Source organism: Diceros bicornis, chromosome 17, assembly GCF_020826845.1.
Source record: "Diceros bicornis minor isolate mBicDic1 chromosome 17, mDicBic1.mat.cur, whole genome shotgun sequence".
NCBI lineage: Eukaryota > Metazoa > Chordata > Mammalia > Perissodactyla > Rhinocerotidae > Diceros > Diceros bicornis.
This window is the reverse complement of record NC_080756.1, coordinates 18,961,983-18,975,039: the sequence shown is the minus strand read 5'-3', so window position 1 is coordinate 18,975,039 and position 13,057 is coordinate 18,961,983. Positions and strand designations below refer to the sequence as shown.

Here is a 13,057-nt window from a genome sequence, read left to right as displayed (position 1 = left end):
TCATGAAAACTAAGCTATGAATCAGCCTCTGCCAAAGATCTATTAAATGGGTGAAATGGGCCTCTTGCCCATGATTTGATTCAACTGCCTCTTTCCAGCACAGCCAGTTCTTCTTTTCTCTGGAGCTGATTGGCTCGGGAGTGTGGCCAGAAGCCTACCTCCTGCTATTAAAAGAGTCAGGTCTCTAACTGTTGATCTGTTTTTTTCTCTTCTGAGTGATGGCGCTTCCCATCTTTATCCTCCGGCTGGCCGTCTGCATCCTGGCATTTCCCGTGTACCTGCTGAACTTTCTGGGCGTGTGGAATTGGATATGCAAAATTTGGCTCCCCTACTTCTTGGCGAGGTTCAGTGTGATGTACAATAAAGAGATGGCGAGCCAGAAGCGGGAGCTCTTCAGTAACCTGCAGGAGTTTGTGGGCCCCTCGGGAAAGCTCTCCCTGCTGGAGCTGGGCTGTGGCACGGGGGCCAACTTCAAGTTCTACCCGCCTGGGTGCAGGGTGACCTGTATTGACCCCAACCCCAACTTTGAGAAGTTCTTGATCCAGAGCATTGCCGAGAACCAACACGTGCAGTTCGAGCGCTTGGTGGTGGGTGTCGGGGAGAACATGCACCAGGTGGCCGATGGCTCCATGGATGTGGTGGTCTGCACCCTGGTCCTGTGCTCCGTGAAGAACCAGGAGCGGACCCTCCAGGAAGTGTGCAGAGTGCTGAGGCTGGTGAGTGAGGGGTGTGAGGAGGACTGGATAAGTAGCAACCACTACCACCAAGGGCAGTCCAACTTCAGGTGGATCAAACATTCTGAGGTGACTACTAGAGAAGACACGGTTGAACTAAAAATAAAATCTTAGAGTGGGAAAGGGGCTATAAAGGGAAAGATTGATAAATCTGAATACATAAAATTTTAAAACTCCTGCAGAGACTATAAACAAAGTTAAAGTACAAAAACAAACTTGGAAAAAGTATTTTCCAGGGGTGATAAACAAAGGGTTAACTTCCTTCATATTAAAAGACACTACAGATCAATAAGATTAATGGGATTTTTTAAATCAATGAACAAACATAAGAGAAAAATAAGCAAAGAGAAGGAACAGAAATACAAATAAAAACAGCCAATTATATGATAAAAATGCTCAACCTTACTCACAATTAAAGAACAAATTAAAGCCAGAGACTATTTTTACCTACTATACTGTCAGAGACTTTTAAGGGGAATATGATGCTGGAGTGGGTTTCAGGGATTGGACACCCCCATATACATTGGAGGAAGTGCCCTCTTTAGAAGGCAATTTGATAATATCAGAATTTAAAGTGCACATTCTCTTTTATCTAGCAGGAATTTATTTGAGAGCTATACTGCACAAATGTGCAAAAACTCATCCATATGAAGACGTATTCATTATAGTATTTGTCATAGTACAAATTGGAAATAACCCCAACATCCATCAACAGCAGGCTGTTCAAGTAAATTGTCACATAATATAAAGGAATTCTGTGCAGCTGTTAAAAAGAACAAGGAAGAGTTATCTATGTTGATATGAAAAAAATCCCCAAGAGATAATGTCAAATGAGAAAAAGCAATCAAAGCAGAGAATGTTATGTAGCGTATAAGCCCATTTGTGTGAGGGGGAAAAGAATACACCTATATATGTATACACATTGTGGGAATGATAGATAAGAAACTATTAACAGTGGTTACCTCTTGGGAATGGAATTGGACACAGGGGAAGAATTACTTTTCATTTTATACCTTTCTGTATAGTTTGAAATTCTTTGTACCTGTATGTAATTTTTACATATTACCTTTACCATTTTTTTAAAAACTCGTTTAAAATAGTTTAATTCTAAATGTTGTTGAACATAAATAAAGTATGGATATCTTAACATTAGAATTTACTATTCTAGGAGAAAAGGATGTTCTGTAATCCCCAGTCTTATTTCTAATAGAGGAAGTTCTTCAGGGAAAAAAACGACTTGGAGATAGAGTTTTTTTGTTTTATTTTTGTGAGGAGGACTAGCCCTGAGCTAACATCCGATGCCAATGCTCCCCTTTCTTCTTGAGGAAGACTGGCCCTGGGCTAACATTCGTGCCCATCTTCCTCTACTTTATATGGGACGCCCCCACAGCATAGCTTGACAAGGGCCACCAAAGTGGAGCGTGCCCACTTCACTGCTTGCACCACCGGGCCGGCCCCGGAGATAGAATTTAGAGGCAATAATACAGTTCTGTCTTTGGCTCAAGGACAGGCCAACATCAAAGCAGTACATGAAAAAGGTCTGATCCTTATCCCCAAATGCTAGGTTCTTGGATCCTAAGACTGGGCACTAATGGGGCACAGTTAGTGGATGTTTTGTCTACAGTGTTACTAATCTCACAACACCCCTGCAAGGCAAGCAATGATCATCTCCACTTTATAGCACTGATAATACTCTTAAGGAGATCATATTCTTGGAAGTCTTCCTTAGCTCCTGCAAAGCACCCACTCTCTGCTGAATGTAACCACGACTGACAACAGACCTGTGAAGCAGGTACTGTCTTCATGTTGGGTTGGGGAAACAGACTCAGAGAGGTTATGAAACTTGCTCCAAGTCACACGGCTGGTAGGTCTGACTTTCTTGAATGCAAATATTCTTCTCGCTGCACCACAGTGCTTGTCACTGGGGCTTTTTATCTCTCTGACTTCAACATTTCTACCCCTTTTGCTGGCTGTTCTTCCTCTGCCCATCCCCTAAACATTAGAGCTTCTTTTTTGGCTTTCATTTCATTTATATAGGTCCACTTGGTGAACTTAAGTGCCCCCAAAGTTTTCAGTTACCATGCTTACACAGATGGTTTCCATATTGAAATATCTAGCCCAGATCTCTCTCTAACCCCAACCTGCATATCTAGCTGTTTACTCGACAGTCAACCAAATGAGTGACAAACATTTCTAGCTTAACCTCTGTTAACCCAGAGGGTAACACTGACCTCCCCAGACCTGGGTCTCCTTCCTTCTCTCCTGTCCTACTCTATGGAAATTCTTTTTTTTTTGTTCTTTTCAATCAGGAAATCCCAAGTTTTCCATTCCTGAACACAAGTCTTATACTTACCCACAGAATCTGGGGGAACTCCATCTCTAAACCCCGTGCCCGAGATAGCCAAGACTAGGGTAGCTAGAAAAAGCTAAGAACAGTGGAAGTCACCACGAGTTTTGCAGGTGATTGTCAGGTTCTTTCCCACTATTCGCCTAAGAGGTAGACAGGTAGAAAACTTCTCAAAATCTCCTAATACTGTATAGCCTCTACTGTGTCTATACTTGACCTATGTTTATATAGGGCTGTCCTGGATGAAAGTAGCAATTGCTAATTCCTACAAGACAGTAATTTAAACATAGTATCTGCTGATTGCATAAAATACCTAATGACAAAATATTACCATGAATTCAGTAACACTTTTAGATGATTCAGTATTTTAATTAATCATGTAATTTACAACCTGTGACAATGGTGCAAAAGCAAAAGACATGGTTAGTCTCAGGCAGTGCTTGATGTGGATTCAGACTCTCCCACAGGTTTGCACAGCAGAGCCTGAGAAGAATTTTCAGATGAACTAAAAGATTTTTTTAAAAAATGAAAGAAGCAAAAAAAAAAAAAAGTAATTAAATGGCAAACAACAAATTGGGGAAAACATTGCTGCTATACATAATCTTATGATACTAAAAGCCCTTACTAGTCAGTAAGAAAAAAGCCAGCTCCCTATTAGAAAACTGATAAAGGACATCGACAGACACATGAGAAAAGAAGAAACCCAAATAACCAACAAGGTTTAGTAAAAGATGTTATCTCTATTAAGAAAAGCAAAGATATGCATATTATTGTAAATGAAATACCATTTTACCCATCAAGTTGACAAAGATACAGGGGGAAAAAGTATTGATGCGAGTTTACCGGAAACGGGCACTCCCATCCATTGCTGGTATGAAGGTAAATTTGCTACAACTTTTCCAAAGGGCCATTTGACAACCTGTACCGACAGTTTCAAAAAGGCACAGACTTTTGACTCAGCAATTCCACATTTTGGCAAGTTATTTGGAAATAATTAGAGATGATCACAAAGATTTATGGATAAGGATGTTCACTGTAACAGTGTTTTGAACAGTGAAAAATTGCAAGTAACCTAAATGAGAATGGTTAAATAAGAGCTGGTACCTTCAGTGTGTGAAATATTGTGTAAAGATTTTTTAAATGTTGTAGAATAAGATTCAAATATATAAATAAAATAAAGCATGTTACAAAACAGAATGTATATTGCAATCCTAGTTTTAGGGAAAAAATACATATTCATATAAAAGTACACACAAAATCTTAACAGCAGTTATCTCAAGGTAATGAAATGGTGGTTGATTGTTTTTCTTCTTAAAATTTTCTGTATTTTCTAAAATCAACATATTGGGGAGGCAGTATTGCCAGCCTCTGGAGCCAGACCACCAAGGTTCTAAACCTGACTCTGACATTTACAAGCTGTGTGACCTTGGACAAGTTCCTCATTGTCTGTCTGACTCAGTTCCCTCATCTATAAAAATAGGAATGATAATACTACTACTTACCAGTAAGTTTCTGGTGAGGATGAAGTGAGTTAACGTGTGATAGGCAGTAAGGATAGCGCCTTGCATGCAGTAACTGCTTTAAGTTCTAGCTATTTTTATGTATTACTTTTATGATCAGAAAATATAAGTGTTAATTGTTTTAGATTGGCAGGTCTGTATAAAATCTGACAGACGATGAAACCATTGACCAAAATGGTGTCTGAATAAGTTTTAATTTACCTGTGTCTTCTCCTGAAGTTGGCCTCTGGGGCCACTGAAATCTGAAACTTCAATCATCTTATAAATCTATTTTCCCAAAGTAAAATCCTCAAAAGGTTTTTCTTTTCCCCTCGCAGGGCGGGGCTTTTTATTTCATGGAGCACGTAGCAGCTGAGCGTTCAACCTGGAATTACTTCTGGCAGCAGGTCCTGGATCCTGTCTGGTACCTTCTGTTTGACGGGTGCAACCTCACCAGAGAGAGCTGGAAGGCCCTGGAGACGGCCAGCTTCTCCAAGCTGAAGCTGCAGCACTTACAGGCGCCGCTGTCCTGGGAGATAGTGCGCCCTCACATCTACGGATATGCTGTGAAATAGCGCACACACAGTAGGGAGCTGAATGGCTCAAATAACTTCAGGCCTCAGTTGTACGCTTAGAATACTAATTGGGAGAAGAGAAACTCTCTTTTTAGGTCAAGTTGAATGTCATCCCTAAAAGTTTATGTTATAACCTACTTAGCTGTTTTCTGTTGTCTCCCAGAGAATCAAAAACAAAACAAAAAAAACCCCCAGCTTTCGGGGCCGGCCCCATGGCGTAGTGGTTAATTGCGCGAGCTCCACTGCTGGCGGCCTGGGTTCGGATCCTGGGCGCCCACCGACACACCAGTTGTCAGGCCATGCTGTGGCGGCCTCCCATATAAAATGAAGGAAGATTGGCAAAGATGTTAGCTCAGGACCACTCTTCTTCAGCAAAAACAGGAGGATTGGCATGGGTGTTAGCTCAGGGCTGATCTTCCTCTCACACACACACGCACACACACACACGCACACACATAAAAAGAAGCATTGAACTCTCCCTTAAAAGGAAACAGTGGGCTTTCATAATTGATGTCTGCCATTATCCCCAAACCTTAGTGTGTTCAATAACTTTAAAAGTTTTCCAACTGTCTTATTTATGTTATTTTACTTAACAGATTTTAACTTCACCCCCTCTTTGAGAGCTTGGCGCTAATAAGCAGTTAAATTACTCAAAAGAAGACTTAAAAAAGGGAGAAGTGAAAAAATCTTAATAATTCATAAACTGAATAAAGAAATACTAACTCATTGAAAATCCACATCTACGAAGCACAGATCTTTTGAAAAAGAAATCTGAATCTATCTGTTGTTCTTTGTATCACTGGGCTGGCTTTCAAAATGAACGGACCATGCCGCCACGCCTAGTTCTGCACGGCTTTGTTATGTCTTTTATTCCAGCGTTCTTACAAAGTTTGTTTTCTTGCATTCCAGTCTTCAATCCTTTAGATGAAGACTGTGCTTGACACTTCACCATATCCATAAAACTATCTGAGGCAGTTAAGGTTCTTGGGTTCCTTTTCCTTATCATCTAGCATACACTCTGCTGAAGGTAGCAACCTGCAGGCAAAGAAAGGCCCCCTGTGATTAGGAAAACCTTGTATGATTAGGCACAGTTTGTAGGAGTCCCTAAAAACCAGGCAATCTGTGAGCATGTAAATAAGTAGACAAGGATGTTTTGGATGATTCTGATCAAACTTCCACTCCTGTCCCAAGATGCCTTCTTTGTTCCTTGCAACCATGGAAACCGCTAAAAATCATCACAAGTGCTTTGCAAACAAGCATTAGGTTGGTCAGTCAGAGGGTTTAAGAATAGAATTGTCAGCAATAGTTTGTGTGTATTTTAATAAATTTAGTATATTTTCTGAGATGATTTTAAAAGAGACTTAAATATCAAATCAATCCATAAATTCACATACATTTTAGGAATGGAAATAAATGATTTTTCTGTTTGCTGACTTGGTTTCATTTTTCTTAATGTCTCTGGGGTGGCTTTCCTGCATTGTGGAACAATAAGCTATCTGAACACACAGATTTTTTCTTTCTACAGCCAGGTAACGATAAACACAGCTAGATTTTGGAAAAAGCAATTTTCGAAGGGTCAGAATGAGTTTTGAAAAGTTCAAGTCCAAAGATCCCACTTGTGAAATCCGTAGAGCAGAAAAAAAGGAAGCTTACTGTTCTAACTCTCTTGAACATGAAAAGTTATTGTTACGGTGAGCTTAGGACACTCATCCAAGGCCTCCTAAGCTATGGAACATGAATCTCCTCCCTCCACAGTCTCCCAAAAGTAGGAACCTCCTTAGTCTGCCCACCTCACTGTTGATTAGGTCAGTCTAGCGACTGAGAAATATGAAAAGCCACAGGTCGACGTGGTGAAATGTTATCAGCATGTTGGAAGGTAAATAGCACCAAAGTACAAAGTATTTGGCACATTCTTATCAACTCCCTCTGGTCTAAGTGGTGCTACAAATAGTATCCTCATTTTCTATAGATAAAACTGAGATGCAGAGAAACAAAAAAATGAAGTTTCTTACATTCCACAAGTCACTGAGCAAGTCCTAGGAGCCAAGTCCCAAAACCACAAAACCTGTTCTGACAATGTCACTGCTGGATTACCCTCTCACTGCTTTGCTGCTCAGGCCTAGCAAACACCCATATGTGATCATTCCAAGAGCCTGAGGAAGCGACTGCATCCTGTGCAAAAGGGAAACAGAAAAAAGACAAAAGATGCCCCATGTCTTTTAGGTCCTGTGTTGGTTAGGATTCCTTTGATTGCAAGTGACAGAACTCCCAACCCAAAGAGGCTTAAGCAGAAAAAGGACTTTACTGACTCAAATTAGCGAAAAGCATCAGGGGAGAAGGCCTCAGGCACCGCTTGAGCCCCTGCTCATAATAATAACGTTATCGGGAGCCAGACAGTGTCTAAGGGCACGCCTGCCCTCCTCTCTGCTTGCCCTACCAGGTGGTGAGTCTGTGGAAGCAGGGTCCGTCTTCATGCTTCCAGGGCCCAAGGCCAGTTGGAAAGATCAAGTCCACTCTTGCAAAAGCTCCAAAGTTCTGGATTGAGTCCTAATTGGCTCTGACTGACCATACTGGCTCACAAGCCCATCCCTGAACCAATCATAATATTTAGATGGGATGGATTACGCTGACTGGCTTAAGTACAGGTCACAGTCTAGGTCCCTGGGGCTGAGCACATCCAGACCACGTGGACTGAGACAAGGAGATTTGTATATTCCTCAAGTGAAAACAGGACCTGTGTGGGCTCACACTTGCCCAGTAATAACCTAGGTGCCCTATCTCAACCGTGTGTCCTTCGGGCCTCCTCCTGGGTAGGACACCAACCATCTGGTATTGTAACTGTTTCTCTCGAAGAACATCACTTCTGAGGGAACACAGAGCCCCTCCATGGGAGCTCTTGGTCCTTGGAATGCTGGTCATGCAAGGACAGGTCCTCTTGGGGAGCACGCAGCCTTTGTTCCCCTGCCCGTACAAGCAACCCCTGCCCTGTTCACGATAGCAGGTGCAGGTGCACAACCCTGTCCAGCCGGCTGCTCCTGGACATTCCCCGTAAGCAAGACCCAATAAACCTCATGTCTCGTCCATCATCGTTGGGTCTTTTCTTTGGTCTCTCCACAACCTATCTTGCACTGCTCATGCAACCGGGTGTGCGGCCAGAAGCCCGTGACTGGGAAAGCAGGAAGGCACACAACAAATGCCCATTATAAGCACATGGCTGCAGTTGGATCAGCCCCTCTGTCTGCTCTCCTGAGGTAGATCACAGAGTATCGTGCTTAGAACACTGGCTTTTCAGTGAGATAACTGCATGCAATAAGGAAAATAAAAGACAAAATTATACTGGCTTTGGCATCAAAGGTCAAGCTGACTGTGTCATTGGTTGACTGTGTGACCTGGAGCAAGTCACTTCTCTAGTCTCACTTTCCTCATCTGTTAATGGGGATAATATCTACCTGAAGGGTTATTATGATGAGTCAATGAAGTGAAGCACTTGGTGCGTAATAAATGTTGAACTTCATTCAACAAACATTTATTGAGTGCCTACTGTGAACTCTGCTCCCAGTGCCTGGCTTAGAGCCCTGAGTAAGCTAGACTTAGTTCTGTCTCATGGAGCATACAATTGTGATAAATGCTATCTATGAGGGAGAGGCGCAGGGTGCCAGAAGAATATAATCTGATCTATCCAGGGGGAGGAGGATCAGAGGCTTCCTTGAGGAAGTGACATCTGAGCTGAATTCCAGAGGATGAATAAAGAGCATTTCAGCCTAATGGAACAGCATGTGCTACAAATAAAAGGAGGAAACACAGTACATTCAAGGAACTGAAAGAAAGCAGGCAAGCTTGGCACCAGAGCCTGAAAGGCGGATTTGGGGATGGCTACTATTTCCATCAGCTTCTTGCTAATTTTGTTAAGACCCTGGGCCCGTGAGCCCAACACTTATTTTAAAGGCTAACAAAAATACCACATTATAATTTCTTATATTTATATTATAAAACATTCTGTTCCTAAGTGTTCTAATAATCTAATTGTTTCTTCTGAATTCTTACGTTTCACACTTGAATAGAAGGTGAGGCATACATTGCATAATAGTTCCTTTTGTACTCTTGACCCTAACATAAGCCTTTCCATTTGTTATTGCTTTGGAAAACACAGAACATAACATAACTGAAATTCAATTCTTGTTTAACTGTTAAGGCAATGGAGCGTGTAATGAATCATGGCAAATTAACATCAACAAAAAAGAAAACTCTTCAGTAACTGTCACTTTATCTCAATATTTAAAACCAAAAGCATTCAGGCTACATTGAACAATCACCAGAATTCTCTAAATCATGGAACCGTCAGATAATTGGGGGCAGAAGTCATGTTAACTGAGGGCACAGGGACTGAACATAGAGTGGCCAATGTTCCCAATTTCTAGTTCAGATAAGATAACACAGTAATATGCCAATCAAGTAAGGTATTCTTTTGTTTCTAGAGGAAACTACTTGGGAACCTGTAGAGAACTACATGAGCACAAGGAAAATTACCATTCAGAATTTACTGTCCTGAAAAGTAAAAACTCTCACATCCAATAGTCTTAACTCAGGCTGCATCCTTCTCAATCTTTAAAATGTATCTGACACTGATGTCAATCTTCTCCTTGGAATGATCCTTTTATTCATGACTCTAAAAGCTAGTAAGAAAAATGTTCACTTATTATGTGTGTTCTTTATGCCAGGAACTCACTTCTTACACAATTACTTCAGATAGTACTCATAACGCCACAAGGCAGGTATAATTATCTGCATCTGACAAATGAGAAAGCAGATCAGTGGATGTTATGTCACTTGTCACTTGCCCAAGGCCACACAGTGAGTGGCCACACTGGTATTCCATGCAGTTTACCTGACTCCGAAGCCCAGGTCTGCCCACAACCCTGCACTGCTGCCTGAGATCTTCTGAATCCAAGTCCCCGGAATTCTGTATCCTCCTTCCTCCACCATTTCACCGAGAATGGTCCCCTCAGATTCGTTCGGTCTGTGTTCAATCCCCAGTATATTTTTAAAGAAATCTCTCATAAAAAATAACTTGGCAAAGGTCTCATTTTTCACCTAACAGTAAAAGATCAAGCACCTACACAAGATACACTTGCTTCAGTTGCTGCAAATAACTTCCACACAGAGTGCTCTGGATACAGACATGGTTTCCTACGTTCCTCTAATCTTGGCTCCCAGGTTCCCTGTCAAGCTAAGCAGGTAGTATTAAGATGGTAAAAGAAGTAGCACTCAGTTCAAATTCTATCTCACCTCTCAGGTTATGGGAACAGATTATTAACTCTGACCCCAGAGGAAGAGTTTTTTCAGTTTTATTGTCCACCAAAGCTTAGGAACAAAGAAATCTAAAAACCTTTTTTCTAAAAAAGCAAAGGCTGCAATATTAAAATTAATGTATGTATATATTATTTACAAATATACATGATGCCATGTACCAAATTGTTACCACACAAAAAGGGGGATCTCCTGCCCAAAGTGCATAAAAAAAGCCAACTAATTTGAGCACCAGCTTTTGGGAAAAGAAAACAGCTTTATTGTGAGATCAATCTGCAAGTAGAAGGGGGCATGTGCCTTCAGATCTCTCTCCCTGATTCAGGATTTGGGGTGAAATTTAAGAAGTTAGGGAGAACAGGCTGGCACGCGGAAACACTGGCTGGACAGGTTTTGATTGGTGGGCTTTAAGCACTTATGGTAAGGTTCTAAACATTTATGGTAAGGTTTTAAACATTTATGGTAAGGTTTTGGACATTTGTGGTAAGGTGGGGAAGGGATATTAACTCTGGATCTACCTGGATGACAGACCCCTCACTTCTGCTGAGAGTCCAACTTTCAAGTTCCGCTCACGTGCCAGTTCTTTGGTTCCATGGGGAGGAGGATCTTTGGTTCTGCTGTCATTTCAGGTCAAGATTTCTTCTTCTGCACATGCTTGGGCTATGTGACTTTGCAAATTTCCTGAAAAACAATTCTTTTTCTTTTTCCTGAGGAAGATTCACCCTGAGCTAACATCTGTGCCAATCTTCCTGTACTTTGTATGTGGGTCGCCACCACAGCATGGCTGTCAAGTGCTGTAGGTCCACGCCTGGGATCTGAACCCGTGAACCTGGGCCACCGAAGCGGAGTGTGCCAAACCTAACCACTAGGCCAAGGGGCTTACCCCTGAAAAACGATTCTTTTTTTTTTTAAAGATTTTATTTTTTTTTATTTTTTTTAAAGATTTTATTTATTTATTTTTTCCCCCAAAGCCCCAGCAGATAGTTGTATGTCATAGCTGCACATCCTTCTAGTTGCTGTATGTGGGACGTGGCCTCAGCATGGCCGGAGAAGCGGTGCGTTGGTGCACGCCCGGGATCTGAACCCAGGCCGCCAGCAGCGGAGCGCGTGCACTTAACCGCTAAGCCACCAGGCCGGCCCTGAAAAACAATTCTTAATCACTCTGTTGACAATAGATGGGACCTGTTCGAACTGGCTCTAATGGGCCCACCGTTACAAAACTGCTTGCCAGTACATACAGCCCCGTTGGCCCCTAAAATTTTAAGAGTGGGAGGAAACTCTAAAGAAAGTGGACACTATTAATAGTTAACCTGCCAGCCTACATTTTTGCTATTGTGCTTTTATTTTCTTCCCTTCATATTCTGGGTAGGAGCACTTCTGGGATCCTGAGTAAAATTTAATAAAGAAACATTTGCCTTATGCTCACAAAGCACCTACACGACAGGTGTGTCTGAATATGTGAGAATTAGGTAAAAATGGTGCTACCTAGAACCAATTCTTAATTTTCCTGGGGTCATAAGAGACTCCTTGAGAGTCTGATGAAAGCTATAGATCCTCTCTCTGGAAAAACGCTCCTACAAATAAATATACCATTTCTAGAGGAAAACAGACATGCCGAGCACCTGTCTAAGCATACTGTCATCACCTCCAAAGAGTCACATGTCAAATTTTAAACTCTGAAGTCCCATTCTTGGAACATAGCCTCCTAGCCTTTCATCTCTCGTACTAAACCTGTTCTTCAACTTAGACACTGCTAATGCTTCTACCTGCCTTAGCCTGTCTCAGGCTACCACCCCACACTGACTCCCCTCTCTGACCAGGCTGGACCTCAGAGTAAATCAATTCATCATCACATTCCTATTCATGCCCCCTTTTCCTACGGCCATACAAATCTGCCAACTTCTGACCGTGAGGTCACCTTTACCCTTAATCTGCCTCTTATTCTGTATTTTTATTGTCTCACTAAATAGCAAAACCATTTTTGTCACCATCAATCAAGCTGGACACCAGAAAATCATCCTAGCTTTCTCTCTCTCACCTTTCACAACCAGTCAGACACCATCCCTTCATTTCTCCCTCCATTGCTTCTGCATGCATCACTCCTTCCTTGGATTAACTGGCTTCAGCCCGACTCCACCCAATCTGTCCTCTATGCTGCTCCCAGAACCTAAATAAAAAATCACTTCCCGCCCGAAATCTTTTGATGGCTTCCCACAGCTTTCAAATTAAAGTTCTAAATCCTTAGTTTAAAATGGAAGGCCTGGGCCGGCCCCGTGGCTTAGCGGTTAAGTGCGCACGCTCTGCTACTGGCGGCCCGGGTTCAGATCCCGGCGCGCACCGACGCATCGCTTGTCCGGCCATGCTGAGGCGGCGTCCCACATACAGTAACTAGAAGGATGTGCAACTATGACATACAACTATCTACTGGGGCTTTGGGGAAAAAAAGGAGGAGGATTGGCAATAGATGTTAGCTCAGAGCCGGTCTTCCTCAGCAAAAAGAGGAGGATTAGCATGGATGTTAGCTCAGGGCTGATCTTCCTCACACACACAAAAAAAATGCAAGGCCTTTGTGATCTGGCCCTGTAATTCGATCCTCTA

General features: G+C 42.1%; 1 protein-coding gene across 1 annotated transcript; it reads left to right on the top strand.

Moving 5' to 3' along the window:
- The first annotated feature begins 218 nt into the window (after window positions 1-218).
- Window positions 219-5,155, top strand: LOC131415722 (N6-adenosine-methyltransferase TMT1A). Its single transcript, XM_058557542.1, has 2 exons — window positions 219-716; window positions 4,919-5,155. Exons 1-2 carry the CDS (start codon window positions 219-221, stop codon window positions 5,153-5,155), a joined length of 735 nt encoding a protein of 244 aa, XP_058413525.1.
- Window positions 5,156-13,057: the final 7,902 nt, after the last annotated feature.

Bases quoted from the DNA above. Each gene is read 5' to 3' on its own strand.
- LOC131415722 (XM_058557542.1), top strand. From the start codon at position 219: ATGGCGCTTCCCATCTTTATCCTCCGGCTGGCCGTCTGCATCCTGGCA. The intron at 717-4,918 runs GTGAGTGAGGGG...TTCCCCTCGCAG, and splicing joins TGTGCAGAGTGCTGAGGCTG to GGCGGGGCTTTTTATTTCAT.